The sequence below is a fragment of the Triturus cristatus genome, chromosome 3_2 (genome assembly GCF_964204655.1).
Source record: "Triturus cristatus chromosome 3_2, aTriCri1.1, whole genome shotgun sequence".
Classification (NCBI taxonomy): Eukaryota; Metazoa; Chordata; class Amphibia; order Caudata; family Salamandridae; genus Triturus; species Triturus cristatus.
In genome coordinates this window covers 165,578,929-165,592,133 of record NC_140584.1, presented here as the reverse complement: position 1 = coordinate 165,592,133, position 13,205 = coordinate 165,578,929, and the positions used below count along the sequence as shown (strand labels likewise).

Genomic DNA, 13,205 nt, shown 5'->3' with positions numbered 1-13,205 from the left:
TCGAATAGTAGACTTTTTCCAGCAGCTACAAAGGATGCTTATTTACTGGTCCCTACTGAAGTACTGTTCTTGTGATCTCACAGATTTTGTCCTGTTAGTTCTCAGACAGATAGGGGGTTCCTCTTTGGGTGTTTTGTACATTGATTCTCAGCAGAAGATTATGATGCATTAGAGAGTTGTTATGTTGGTTGTCTATGTTGAGTTTGCACAATCTCTTGTTGTTTGCTCTGTTCTTTATGGTTGGGTTGTCTTTTTTTGTTTGTCATGTTGGCTCCCATTGGAATAGTTGAGTTGTCTCTGGGAATTTGTCATGTTTGTTTACTGGAGCTGGTATTGTAGGTGTTCGAACTCTTCAGTTGTGTCTTTGCCATATTTATAAGGTTTAATTTCTGTATTCCACAGTGACCTTGAAGCTGATATCAGAAGCAAGCAAGAAGTTCTAAAAGAGCTGTCTGCAGCAGAGAAAGAGCAATCTCTCCTCTCTGAGAACGAGCTCCGGATGGAGGATCTGAGAAAGATGACTCCTAAGGTGAGGTGAAATCACACGTCTGTCAGTTTTTTTCAGCCAAGGCATGTGCTCCTTATTTTCTCATTTTTTCGTGTGACAGTTAAATTCTCTTGCTGCTGCAGATACTTAATCTTGCTAGTTTCCCAGTATGCTTCTCTTTTGATGAATACTTCTAACCCCAGACTCCCCTCTTTAAGAAAACCCCCAGGCACTAGACTGGATTTGTAGGTTTTCATAGCAGTGCTCCAATGTGCCTCTAGGAGGTGTTGTGTGGCTCTCCAGTGACACCATACAACCCCGAAAGTGAAGTAGGGGAGCGAGATATAGGCGACATCCCTGCAAAATGACATCAGATCCTTTTTGTTTTGCACCCTTCAGTCTGGAGCTCCTTTCCCAACTTTAGAAGTCTTCTGTCAACTTTCAGATTTCTTCACAGTATGCTATTCCCACTGAAAAGTCTGGATTTAATTTGTGTCGACACGGCTAGAAGCAAATATCGGTCCTTGACCCTCAAGAAGTGTGTATGAGGTGCATGTGCTCTGCCCACAACTCTTGTGTTACAACAGTGCCATTATACGCCCAATGGAGATTCTGGCATGGGTGGTGAAGAAACTGTACGGACATAGGAATAGGTGACAATCAGAGCACATATCCTGCTCCACCTTGCAGACCCAGTCTTAAGGCCGCTCACAGGAAAAGTTCACTTGTCATTCTTTTCCACTAAGTTGAAGTCTAAGCATAAGCGCAAGAAGTGCTCAGTGGGACATCTAATGCCAACCTGCCACTCGAAGTCTAGCGCGAAGGCACAAGGGCGTCAGGATAGAGATTGCCCTCTTCCAGTGTCACCCAAGCCCATCACAGATAGCGGCATTCTAAGAAGCCATGCTACAGATCTTCAGTACGGTCCTGACTCCCTCTGATGTGCTTTCAAGCTTGACAGATACACAGGGGTATCCAGTAAGAATTCTGCAGGCAAGTCTGCCCCATTGTGGTCTTTCCCACTGGGGCCAACTGCCTGGCCAGATCAGACTCTGGGCCAGGCATCACACCAGGGTCCAAGTTGGTTCCTTCTATACTGATTGCTTACTGCGCTGGTGCTATCTGAAGATCCAATCCGGAGTATGGATCCATACTCCGGTGGGCCTGAACGGACATCGGCCTGCTCTAGGCCTATGCTGTGCTAAGAGATCACGGAGGCAGCCTTTCTCTAATCCAATACCTCTGCCAGTAGTGGGCTCATAAACATAATAAGCTCCTACATTAGTAATCCGCAGACTGTCATCAAAAATGTGTGAAATACTCCATGGAAACAAATTGAATAAACCTACATCGATGCACAGGAGTGGCATCACTTCCAAGCGGTATGGAGTTACAGCAGAGCCACAAGACGCCGTCTACGGGCTTTCTGTAGTACTGCTACAAAATCTCTGGATCCAGTCTGGTGTCTGGAACTATTTTTTAAGGTTAGAAATCTGTGGTCGGATCGTGTATCCACCAGAAAGAGCATTACTGCAGGTAACTTGTAATTTATGACAATTGTGCCATTTTAGAACTTAAATTGCTTCTTTACATAATTCTGGCAGACCTGTGACTTTCTATCATTTCTGGAGAATGTTGATGTTGATAAAACTTGGTCAACCTTTCTTGCCGAATTTGTGCTGTTCTATTATAATATATCCACGGGACAGTTTCAGGAGTGATTCATTGAAATGGGCACTCCCACCTTTCTGGGGGCGCATAATGGAGACGTGTGCACATATATGCAAATAACCCCATTGTAGCCACCATTCAGCACCATCTGGGGAATTTTGTTGAACAGATTAAGGCAAATCTGCACAGCTACTACATTTTTGTTCCACAGAAAATAATGATGTACTTCTGTGCATCACTAATACTGCTTGACTCTCGGAAGAGCTGCCCAGAAGAATGCTTTTTATTACATTTTCCACATATGAGGTTCTTTTGAAAGTAGGAACACACCATCTTAGTAATCATTAACAAAGAAAAAAGAAATGCTTGTTTCTCTGATGTTGGTTCTGCTTTTCTTACATGCATAACCTAGAAAGAAGAGCCCACTAAGCACGAGCCGAGCTCCCCAACTCCGCAGAAGGAAGAGACCAGCCTGGATGAGTAAGTACGATTGACAGTTTTCCGGGAATTCGCTGTAATGTGATGTGGCAGCCAGAGGTAGACAGGACCATGTCTTTCCTGTTATTTGTTTCTACACTGCAGAAATTTGGATCTACTGTGTAGCCCTGAAGTAGCTGCGTGCTGATTTATTCTATGGCATTTTACTTTGACCTAATGTTGAAGCTGAGCATTGTCAACCACAAGTGGCATGCCCCTAGCCTGTTCTCCACTGTGAGGGGACAATGCTCCATCAAGTATTTGGTGCAACAAAGGTAGAACCTGCCTCTATTCCTCCTCTACTGCCATAATAGCGTTAACAAAGACTTTGACCGGTCAGAAAATATTGCCGATTGGAGAAATTATCACTGCCTCTAAACTGCAGAGGAAAGTCAGCAGAGGGATGGTTTGATGCAGCTCAATCCTTCACGTATTTTATTTTGAATGCTTACGTTTCATAGACAGATGAAGGGTTTGATGAACTGTATGCTTTTCGATGTTCTTGTGAATCGTCACTTGCGTATAACCAATGTCTAATTCTAATTTGCTGCAGTTATTTGCTTCTGCCCTTTACCTGATCTATTTCCCATTCTGTCTGCCTACCGTCAGTGTACGGCATTACATCTCATCAGAGGGCGTTTCCATAAAGGGGGCAAAGGAGTTTCTGCAACGCCAGACCAAATCCATTAGGAAACGGCAGACGGCTTTGAAAGCCGCTAGGCAGCAGTGGCGCCATGATATGCACCAGGTGCAGGATGTGCTGCAGGACACTGAGAGCTCACAGATCTTGGAAGATGTGCACAAGAATTTGGAGCAGGTGAGTATTGCACTGCTCCTTTAGAGGTACTTAGTGGTGTTGCGGACCTCCTGGCTTTGCCAGATTCTTACATTTCCTGCATAGTCATGTTCAGCATAAGTTTCATAGTCTGTGCTGACCTGATTGTGCTCAGTTCATCGGTGGGGAAGCAGAGCGATATTCTGTCCTGGATTAATAGAAAGCTCTGTGGCAATTGCTTTTGGATTGCTGAGCCTGCAACTGGAAATGCTGCAGACTTCCATTGGAAATGCTTGTAGTCTGCAACAGGAGGAGCAATGAGAGCACTTTGGGACTTTTTTGCAAGTCTATCTTTGACAGAGCTCATGCAAGGTAGGTTGTTGGGAAACATCTGCAAGTTAGCCTGGTAGAGAACTGTGATGAGTCTGCATTGGAGAGAGGGCCAGACAGCATTGGACAGGGCAACTGTGGATTAGCGTTGGATAGTGATGCATTGGGTCACAGTTGAAAGCTGCTATCAGTCCTCTTTAGCGAGGGCAGTTTTAAGTCTGTTGAGGAGGCCCACTACCAGTCAGGATTGAGGTGACCTGATGTCAGTTTGAGTCAGGCTAGGAAGGGGTTGCAAGTCAGCTTTTTGGAAAATATGTGGGTTGACCCCATTGAGCCATCCATTCTGCTGAGAGTCTACCTTGGGAGTGCTGCTGCGAGTTGTCTGTGAAACAGGTGGCTGAAAATCTGCCTTAAGCAGGATTGTGGTGAGTTGGCCTTGGGCAAAGCTGCTGCGAGTCTTTGACTTTGGGGAGGGCTTCTACACGTCAGTTATGGTGGGGAGGATGGTGAGTTGGCATTGTTAGGGCAAGCAGAGATTTAGCGAGGTTCTCAGTCAGTATTGGAAGCTGGTTGGCAAGTCGACATTTGATCAGGTTACTGGTACGCTTTGGAGTGGACTGCTAGTCAAGTGATGGGTGCATTGGTTTTCAAGTGTTTTATTAGTGACTGACACTAAAGTTTCTTAGAACCATGGTCCATGGTTGTCTTCCAATGAAGCTGGAAATAAATACCTCAAATGTGAGGTGCTACAAGTAATCAAGATTTTATTAATGAAAGAGAGGACACAAAACAAAGAAGCATGGAGCTATGAAGAGCAGAAATGGTGAAGCAGTGCATGTTGTACTTACATTTTCTTGACTATTTTTTTTCTTCCTTCTGCTCTTCTATCTGTTTGGTGCAGGAGGCGAAGCAGCTGGAGGAAATGAAGGTGGCCATGCGCAAAGGACATGCGCTCCTGAGAAAGAAGGAGGAACGTCTGAACCAACTCGAATCATCTCTGCTGGAAGAGGTGCTGCCAACTTTAGAGTGTTTTTTGCACTGATAATGACAGAGGCTGCACCAGTTCGATTGTTGACCTACCACATTTCCTTTCCAGGCATGCTAAGTGTACTGTTAAACACCATTAAGCTGGAGATGCATACGTTTTCAGAATAGTGTTGCATTGCTTTCTAAAGTAAAGTGTGGCATATTTTTACAGGCTTATGCAAGTTCACCCTAGGATAGGTTTGCAGTGTCACCCGTTATGGTAGTCTAGCAGTGTAATTTCTGAAATCATTCTTTATTGAAGCAGTGGTAGATTCTGCTATGGTTTTGCAGGGAACTTAATAAGAATTTGATTGCAGTTTTACTTGGCATGGCCCATTGAACTGAGACACTGCACTCAGGGTGTTCCAGGGTGGTGTTTGGTTTCCATTTTTCCCTTTTTTTGAGATTCAGAGCAAATAGACTTTTGAGTGTGAGAAGTTTACACAAGGATTTCTGGGCACTGCAAGGCTCTAGACTACCAGTAGATGGCAATGAATCTGCCTGAATTGACACTTATCGAGGGAAATGCAGCAAAATGGCCTTAACTTTAGACTGGTACATCTGTGTGATGGTATATTCCTAAACTTGTTTGTGTATTGTTATAGCTTTAGGGTGGGTGGGTTTTATTGCATCTTTCAGGTGGTGTATGATTTTGTCCTATCTTTAAGTTGTTGTTTTGTTAAACTGGTGTCTATTTTGGTGTAGCTTTAGGGTGGCGTTCTTGTGTGGTGTTGCAGCTTCTGGTAGAGACTTTGTCGCACATTCCTCACCTTCTGAAAATTCCCCAGGTGTGAGACTGGATCCGGATACTGTTCATTAGCACCTGTGCGTGCCAGAAGGTGGTGCCTTCTGGCTCCATACTGACTCCGTTCTGTGTAGGAAATTACCTGAATAGGCACCAGTCCCATGCACTGATGCACATCCTTTTTTTCTGTGCCACCAGACAAGGATCTGGAGCTTGCATCTCAGAGACACTTTACCTATAATTTTCAATGCCAATTTTTTAGGTGTGCAAGTGATGTCACCCTTTAAAACAACATGTAAGTCCTGTATAGATTGTCGCTGACAGATGTCTGTGATGGAGCCCCACCAGGTGTGCCTGTTGTATCTGGGGTCGAGCCATGACTCTAATACCTGTAGAGTCTGAACGTTCATGAACCCAGAGGCCACCAGTGAACGCACTGTGAAACTTTACGCCCCCAAACACACGCCGCATCGAGACTGATCGCAGACTAAGGCTTGATTCTGTATCCGCGCCCATTCCGGGAGCCACTCTATAGGCTGTGCTTCGTTGTGTTTCAAATCTTCAGGTGAGCATAGGAAGTTGAGGTAGAGTTACTCTCCTTCTCGCCATTCCCTCTCACTCAGCGAAGCACATGGGCAGCACCAACAGTCCTGTTCCCTGTCCTGAAGTCAGCCAACTTTTCAAGCCAGTTCCGCTGCTGATTCTGGCACAACCTGTATTTCTGGGACCTTCAGAGTTGCCGTGCAAGATCAAAGTGTTGTGTTCAGCTGTGCACTCACTGGCTCTTCAGATCCTTGACAAATTCCTCTGGCACACCTTCGGGCTCAACGGAGCCAAGAGGCCCTCCTCCTGGATAACCACCGGCAGGTTCACCCTTGGCACCATTGGGACCCTCTGAATCGCTTTTTCCCTCAACTCCAACACCAACACAGCCCCCAGAGACCACAACCACGCCAAGCCTGGGTACATCAATGCCAACTTCGCTGCCTGAATTGGTGGCTTCTGTTGTTCTTTCTGATGCCAACTCAATGCTTTTCCAACTTCGACCGATGTCGCATCAAAATCTGATGAGGTCTCGGTGTTAGCTTTACCTCAAGGTAGACCACATTCTCTCCTCTAAACTTTTGGAATCGATTCAGATAATGATGATGACCAGTGTGATGAGTTTGTTCAGCCCTATACAAACAATAATTGGTATAAGGACTTGCAAGACTCTAGTGGGCTGATTACCTCCCTGGAAACAGGCATCCTTCTCCTACAGGACCAGCAACAGAAGAATCAGCCTCCTAAGCCATGGTTATGTGAAGGGCGGCAGAAGCACTTTACTTACACCTCCCCTCCACGGAGGTGAAAACAAATGTACTGACTGAAGCCCTGCAGTCTGGCCAGACTGCTCCTGATCCTCTTCTCCCATTCAGTGAGTCCTTGACAGATACCTTTCTAGGTGCTTGGGCTAAGCCTTGTACCGGTCCTCCAGTGAACCTTCAAATTGACAGGCACTATAGTCCTGTTCCTGGGGACCTGGTCTTTTTGTCCCAGCTCCCCTCTCCTGAGTCTTGTGGTGCAAGCTTCCACTAACCAGACTAACAATTTCCCACTACTCCACCTGATAGGGAATCCAAGAGAGTGGAGACATATGGGAAAAGGTTATTCTCCACAGCCAGCATGGTCCTCCGATCAGTTAATGCCTTCTGCTCGCTAGGCTGCTAGACCCACATTATTTGGCCCACTCTGGTGCAAGTCCTCCCTTGAGTTCCGGAAGATGTTTGTCCTGTCCACTCACAGGTAATTTAGGACAGTCATGATGCGGCCAAGTTCAAAATTCATTGCGGCTTAGACACCACTGACTCTGTTGGGTGGCCCCTATGCGCAAGTCTCGCTATACAACATCATGCGTGGCTTTGATCCCCTGGGTTCTCAGGCGAGTTTCAGTCCTCAATGATTGACATACCGTTCGATAGGGCTCACTTGTTTGGGGACAAGGCTGGGTACTCCCTTGAGTGCTTTAAGGAGAGTAGGGATACCGCTCCCTCTCCACCTCTCATCTGAGCTGCGCCAACATCTGCAGTTCCACCTGTACTTTCATGGCTTTGATCGAGGCATTTCCAACCGTCGGGTTATCCCACTCCAGCAGGAAACCCAGCAGTTTCACAGAGTAGTCCATGTTGCCCCCTGCCCCTGCAGCCTAAGTCTGCATGCCGCCTAGTCTGTCCTACCGAAGGTCCATCTGCCAAACCTCTTTAGTGTACCCCAGCAGAGTCACAGTCACCCGATGGAAGGCAAAATCCACTCATTCTATCCAGGTTGGCAATCGATCACGTCGGTCAAGTTGATCCTTCAAATTGTCCGCAAAGGTTACGCCTTGCCTTCCTTTCATCCCTGCTGCACATTCCGCTGTCTATCCGGACAATCTCTCCATTTTGCAGCAGGAGGTGATAGCCCTTTTGGCCAAAGGGGCTACAGAAAGGGTGCCAGCACCAGAAGCAGCATGGTTGCTATTTCCGGTGCCTTCTGGTGCCCAAGACCGATGGAAGCCTTCGAGCCATTTTAGATCTGTGCCTTCTCAATATCTTTCTTCAGAATGAATCCGGATGCTCACTCTGGCCCAGGTCTTTTCCGCCCTAGACCTGGAGACTGGATGGTGGCATTGGACCGGCAGGATGCATACTCTTACATATTCCCATCCTGCCAGCCAATTGTGGTGGGGGGAAGAGCATTTCGAGGTTACTGTGCTTCCCTTTAGACTCACAAATGTCCCTCGGGTGTTCATGAAAGCGATGGCAGTAGTGGCAGCACACAATTTGAGGTCAGGATGCCAGTCTTCCCCCTACCCCGATGACTGGATGTTAAAGGCAGGTTTTCCGCAGACAGTAATCAATCACCTCCAGACTATGGCGAACCTCCTACTATCTTTAGGGTTCACTGTAAACATTCCAAGGTCACACCTGAGTCCTTCTCAGATGCTCCCCTTCATCACAGCCATCCTGGTCACTGTTTGGTTTTGTGCCTATTCCACGGGGAAGAGAGTCCAAGACAATAAGGCTATGACCTCCATCTTTCATCCTCAATCCTGGATTGCAGTGAGGTCGACTCTAGGGCTACCTGGACTGATGGGCTCCTGCATCCTCCTGGCTGAGTTCGCCAGGCAGCATATGTGGGCTCTGCAGTAGGATCTGAAGTCCTAGGGTCTAACATCAAGAGCACCTCTCGACCACATACAGATTGTGGAGGAGGCTGCCAGTGATGTGCAGTGGGGGTTACTGGATATCAGTTGGTTCAGCGGGTGACCCCTCTCCCTTTCCCACCCAGAGCTGACCATGGTGATTGATGCATCACTCTGGGTTGGGCGGCCATCTGGGAGAGGTGGAGATCAGAGGCTTCTGGTATATTACTGAGTCCCTGTCATATATCAATCTTCTGGAGCTATGGGCCATCTGCTTGGTGTGCTGAAAGCCATCCTTCCATTCATCAAAGAGAGGTTGGTAGAGGTGCACAAGGACAACACCACAACCATGTGGTACTGCAACAAACAGGCTGGGGTGTGTTCATGGACCCTGTGCCAGAAGGCCGTGCGGCTCTAGAAATGGCTGGACCACAAAGGAATTTTCCTACTGGTCAGCACCTGGTAGGATTACTGATTGCCAGGGCAGATGAGCTCAGTCGCTGCGCCTAGCTGATCAGGTTTGGAAGCTACATCCGGTGGTGACGCAAGCTCTCTTTCGAGAATGAGAACCTTGTCTTGATCTGTTTATCACCTCAGAGTATGTGCAATGTCAGCACTTTTGCGTGTTGGAGTTTCAAAGGTGTCTCTTGCTCGGAGACGCATTCTGCCTGGAGTGGAACTCAGGACTCTTCTATGCATTTCTGCTGATACCATTCCTATCCCAAGTTGTCAGGAAGATCATGACTGACGGGGCCCAAGACATGCTAGTGGCTCCAGACTAGGCACAGAGAGTATTGTTTCCAGAACTCCTAGGCTTGAGCATCTGCCTTCTGATCAGGCTGCCCCTCTCAGGGGGGGTGTATCTGCTAATGCAGCCGAACGGTCTGGTTCTCCACCCCGGCCTTCGCAACTTTCACTTTCATGCATGGCGTTTGAGCAGAGGCAGCTGCACATCTTCAACTTTTCTCTGTAGGTGGTTGATGTTGTCTTGGCAGCCAGGTGTCCCTGGACGAAACCTGTATATGCCTGTCATTGTGACAAATTTGTGGTTTGGTGCGGCACGCATGGAGTGTGATGCGCTTTCTCATAGAGACTATCTACCCGCAAATTCCTCCCCGACCTTCCCCTCCTCCCCGTTCTGTGTTTGAACTCTACCCCTTAATAAGATCCCAAACCTAGGAATCTTCACACAGTCCACCAATTTGCTTTTGGGGATCTGCACCTGGCGATACAGACAGTCTTGAAACCAACTGACGTAAGCACGCTGGAGTGGAGTCTATATGGGCCTCACACGTCCTTTCTGGAGGGGAACGAAGTCAGTACGGAGGCGCAAGGTGCCAACCTCTGGCGTGCAGAGGTCCTATGGAAAGGTTTTCGGATCCAGTCTGACGCCTGGTGAATATTCAAAAGGTGAATCTGCGGCTATAATCCCTTCTAGAAAGTGTTACCGAAGATAAATAACTTCTTCTTTAGGTTTGTTTGTTGGTGTATTTAAAGGTTAATTTACATTTAGCCGAAGCTTTAGGCAGGTGTGACTGTGTGTTGCTAATCAAGGTTTTACGGAGCACTCTAACATTTACATTTCTGGTTCTTTTCGTAGCTCTCTGAAGAAGATACTTTGAAAGGCACCGCTGGAAAAAAAGTCGTTACATTTGATCTCAGTGATTCTGATGACACCAGCAGCTGTATACTCAGCAATGATCTACCGCCTAACCGGTGTAAGTAATGACAGACTGTCACCATAGGTTGCTCTGACCTACCTTTGTGATGCGCAGTGTGTCCAGCACACCTATGTAATGGTTGTGGGCCCCAAGAAAGGCATCAAGACGGCAGCAGTGCATTGGCTTTTCATCATGTACACACCCTAGCTACAGTACCTGTTCTGGGCCCCCTGAGTGAATGCCATCCACCCCTAGTATATGTAGTCTTTCTGTAGTTCCTTTTGTAGGTGTACTATCGATCCCCAAAATGTGTGTTGCATTTTTCTGATGGATACGTCTCACTGCAGATTCTTCACCTTGTCAATCCCTACAGTTGCCACAGTGGATCCGGAACAAGCTCTCCCACTCCGCCTGGTGGTGCCATGACTGTCTCAGCTCTTGAACCACTCGAACATGACATCCCAGAGTCACAGTTTGCCATCCTAGAGCACTGACATCAGTTTCTTTTATCCACACCATGGGGCACAGATTCGAAGTTGCTGCCTTTGAGACTTGCAACAAATACTTTTTAAGTGCAGTGTTTTGTTTAGTATGTCCCCACCAAAGTTGCCTGGCTTCAAACGTTGCTACTGTTTTAGAAAGCGGATGTCGCTCTCAGACATGCACAACATCTGTTTGTGGTCACATGCATGCCAAGACCATCGAGGAAAGAGAGGCGAAACTCTACATGGCTCAGGTCTGGGACGAGTGCAGCGGTAAACAGCACCATTCTCCTTTCAGGTGCCACTCCAGACCTCTGGCTGACCTTCGACCAGGAAGTCCTCCCATCAAATCTCATCTAAGGAAAGCTACTTCAAGAAAAAGTGCAAGTAGATAAAAAGGGGCTCTTTGTCCTCGCTGTATAAATCCCCTTCTAAATGTAGGTCATCTGGTAGGTGGTTCCACTCCCAGGTCTCTGCGTCGACCATAGATCCAGGCTTAGTGGAATAACTGTTTGTACCAGAGTAGGTGCTGCAGTCCTGGCAGTGTCCACTTGACTCACTAATGTGTCTCACCCTTTTCCAGAAAGAACTCCCCTTCTCGCCCTCTGGTGTGTCTGAGGGACCTAAAAAGCTTTCAAGAACCCTGACTGACCCTATGTCGCCATTCCTAACCCTGTGCTGGTTGACCTCACAACGGCGCACCACCGGCCCTATCACTTTATTGGCCAGAGGCCTTCCCAACTGCAGCTCCATACGCACCACCAGTGCTGGCTTTGGATCCGTGTCACGATATGATGGATTTTCAGAAGACTAAAGCCATTCTAATCGGGTTCAGATGCAAGGAGCAGCAGTATGTGAAAGAAGTGCATTTCAGACCTTTGCCTAGTAAGGAGTACTATGGCAAACCTGGTGGCATTTTTATCTATGATATTAGTTCATTTTCCTGATTTCTATCCTGATGATGACAACAGTAGGAAGAGGGGCACCTCTTCCTTCTATGAGTTCTGATGCCTGTGACTACCTGTCCCCCTGAAATGTTAATGACCTTAACCCCTCTGGAGGTTGTTTTGAGCTGCCCTTGGGGTTTCCAATAGAAGAAATTGCTTAATTTACGGTGGCCCTGATTAAGCCCACTGAGGTCCTCTAATTATCGTTACCTGTCGAGGAGGAACAAGGCCAATCTCCAGTCTGCCTCATCTGCAATGATCCTTTGCTTCCCTACAGTGATGCCCTGTTCAACCCCATTTTGGTAGCTTGTCACAAGCTGGCTTCTGTGTCTGCTGTCAGTTAGGTTGCTCATCTTCATCGTCCTGCTCCAGGAGATCCAAAATGTTTGACTGTTTATCCCTCTCCAGTAAGCCTTGTGGTCTGGACCTCCTGTACTACCAAGAAGAATTTTGTTTCCTTTCTCTCCACTCCTCCAATAGGGAGTCTTAAGAAAATCAAGGCTATATGAAGAAAGATTCCTACTTGGCAGACTTGCTTTGTGATCTTTTATCTCGACTTGTCTTCTGGCATCATTCCTTGTGGAAGATGGTACGGCAGGTTATTCTGAACCTTTCCAAACAGGTCTGTGTTTATTTCGCAGCAGTTGTGCATATCATTCAATATGCGGTGAAGCAAATAATGTTTTGTATTCTGGACGCAGTTGACTTTGTAACTCGTTTTCCATGAATGTCTCCTTTATCATCCATCGCCCTGCCTGGATGTGATTTACCTGTTTTTCAGGTAACGTCCAAGCAACGTCCAGGCAAACATATAGGACATGCCCTCAGTGGCATTTAATTTTTTGTTGAAAAGGCCGACTCCCCTCCGTACCGTTTTAGGTAAGGACAGACCGTGGCCCATTCTTTTGGACTTGGCCTCCCCAACTTGCCAGTTTCATCTCCAGTACCTCAAATTCAGAGGTTCCTCCCAGGCATCCCTTTCGAAAACACCAGCCCTTACAGCCTGTGGAGCAATTAAACAAGTTCTTGCAGCTTTGTAAAGAACGTGCATGGTTGTTCCTAGGTCCCAGAAGAAAGTAGCAGCAACATTCCTCCTCCTCTTCTTCCATGGCATCCCCAGCTAAGCTTTTTAAACCATGCTTAAAGGAACACACATGCCCTGTGAGAGAACCCTGGGTGTGGGATGACCTACCATACCAAATACTGGCAGTCTATTACTACAAACCTTTGGGTAATCCATATTGTTAAGAAAGGATAGGCCCGTCCCTTCTAGTGCTAATCCTTCCATCCCTACTTTTTCCACATTCATCTTCGGCAACCAGGCTCAAATCTCAAAGTAGAATATTATGACACTTTGAGCAAGGGGGCTGTAGAATTGGTGCAGAAAGCTGAGATCATGCATGGATGCCATTCTATGCATTTTCTTGTTCCCAAGAAGGAT

The 13,205-nt window shown here is 47.0% G+C and overlaps 1 protein-coding gene across 4 annotated transcripts in view; it reads left to right on the top strand.

The window, feature by feature from the left end:
* Positions 1 to 13,205, top strand: part of CEP164 (centrosomal protein 164) — a 341,304-nt gene that overhangs the window by 307,418 nt on the left and 20,681 nt on the right. For all 4 annotated transcript variants that reach the window (XM_085647440.1, XM_085647438.1, XM_085647439.1 and 1 more), the window contains 5 exons: positions 403 to 529; positions 2,571 to 2,638; positions 3,245 to 3,452; positions 4,642 to 4,749; positions 10,275 to 10,392. In XM_085647440.1, the coding sequence (XP_085503566.1) occupies positions 403 to 529; positions 2,571 to 2,638; positions 3,245 to 3,452; positions 4,642 to 4,749; positions 10,275 to 10,392 (629 nt within the window). The remainder of the gene's footprint in view (positions 1 to 402; positions 530 to 2,570; positions 2,639 to 3,244; positions 3,453 to 4,641; positions 4,750 to 10,274; positions 10,393 to 13,205) is intronic.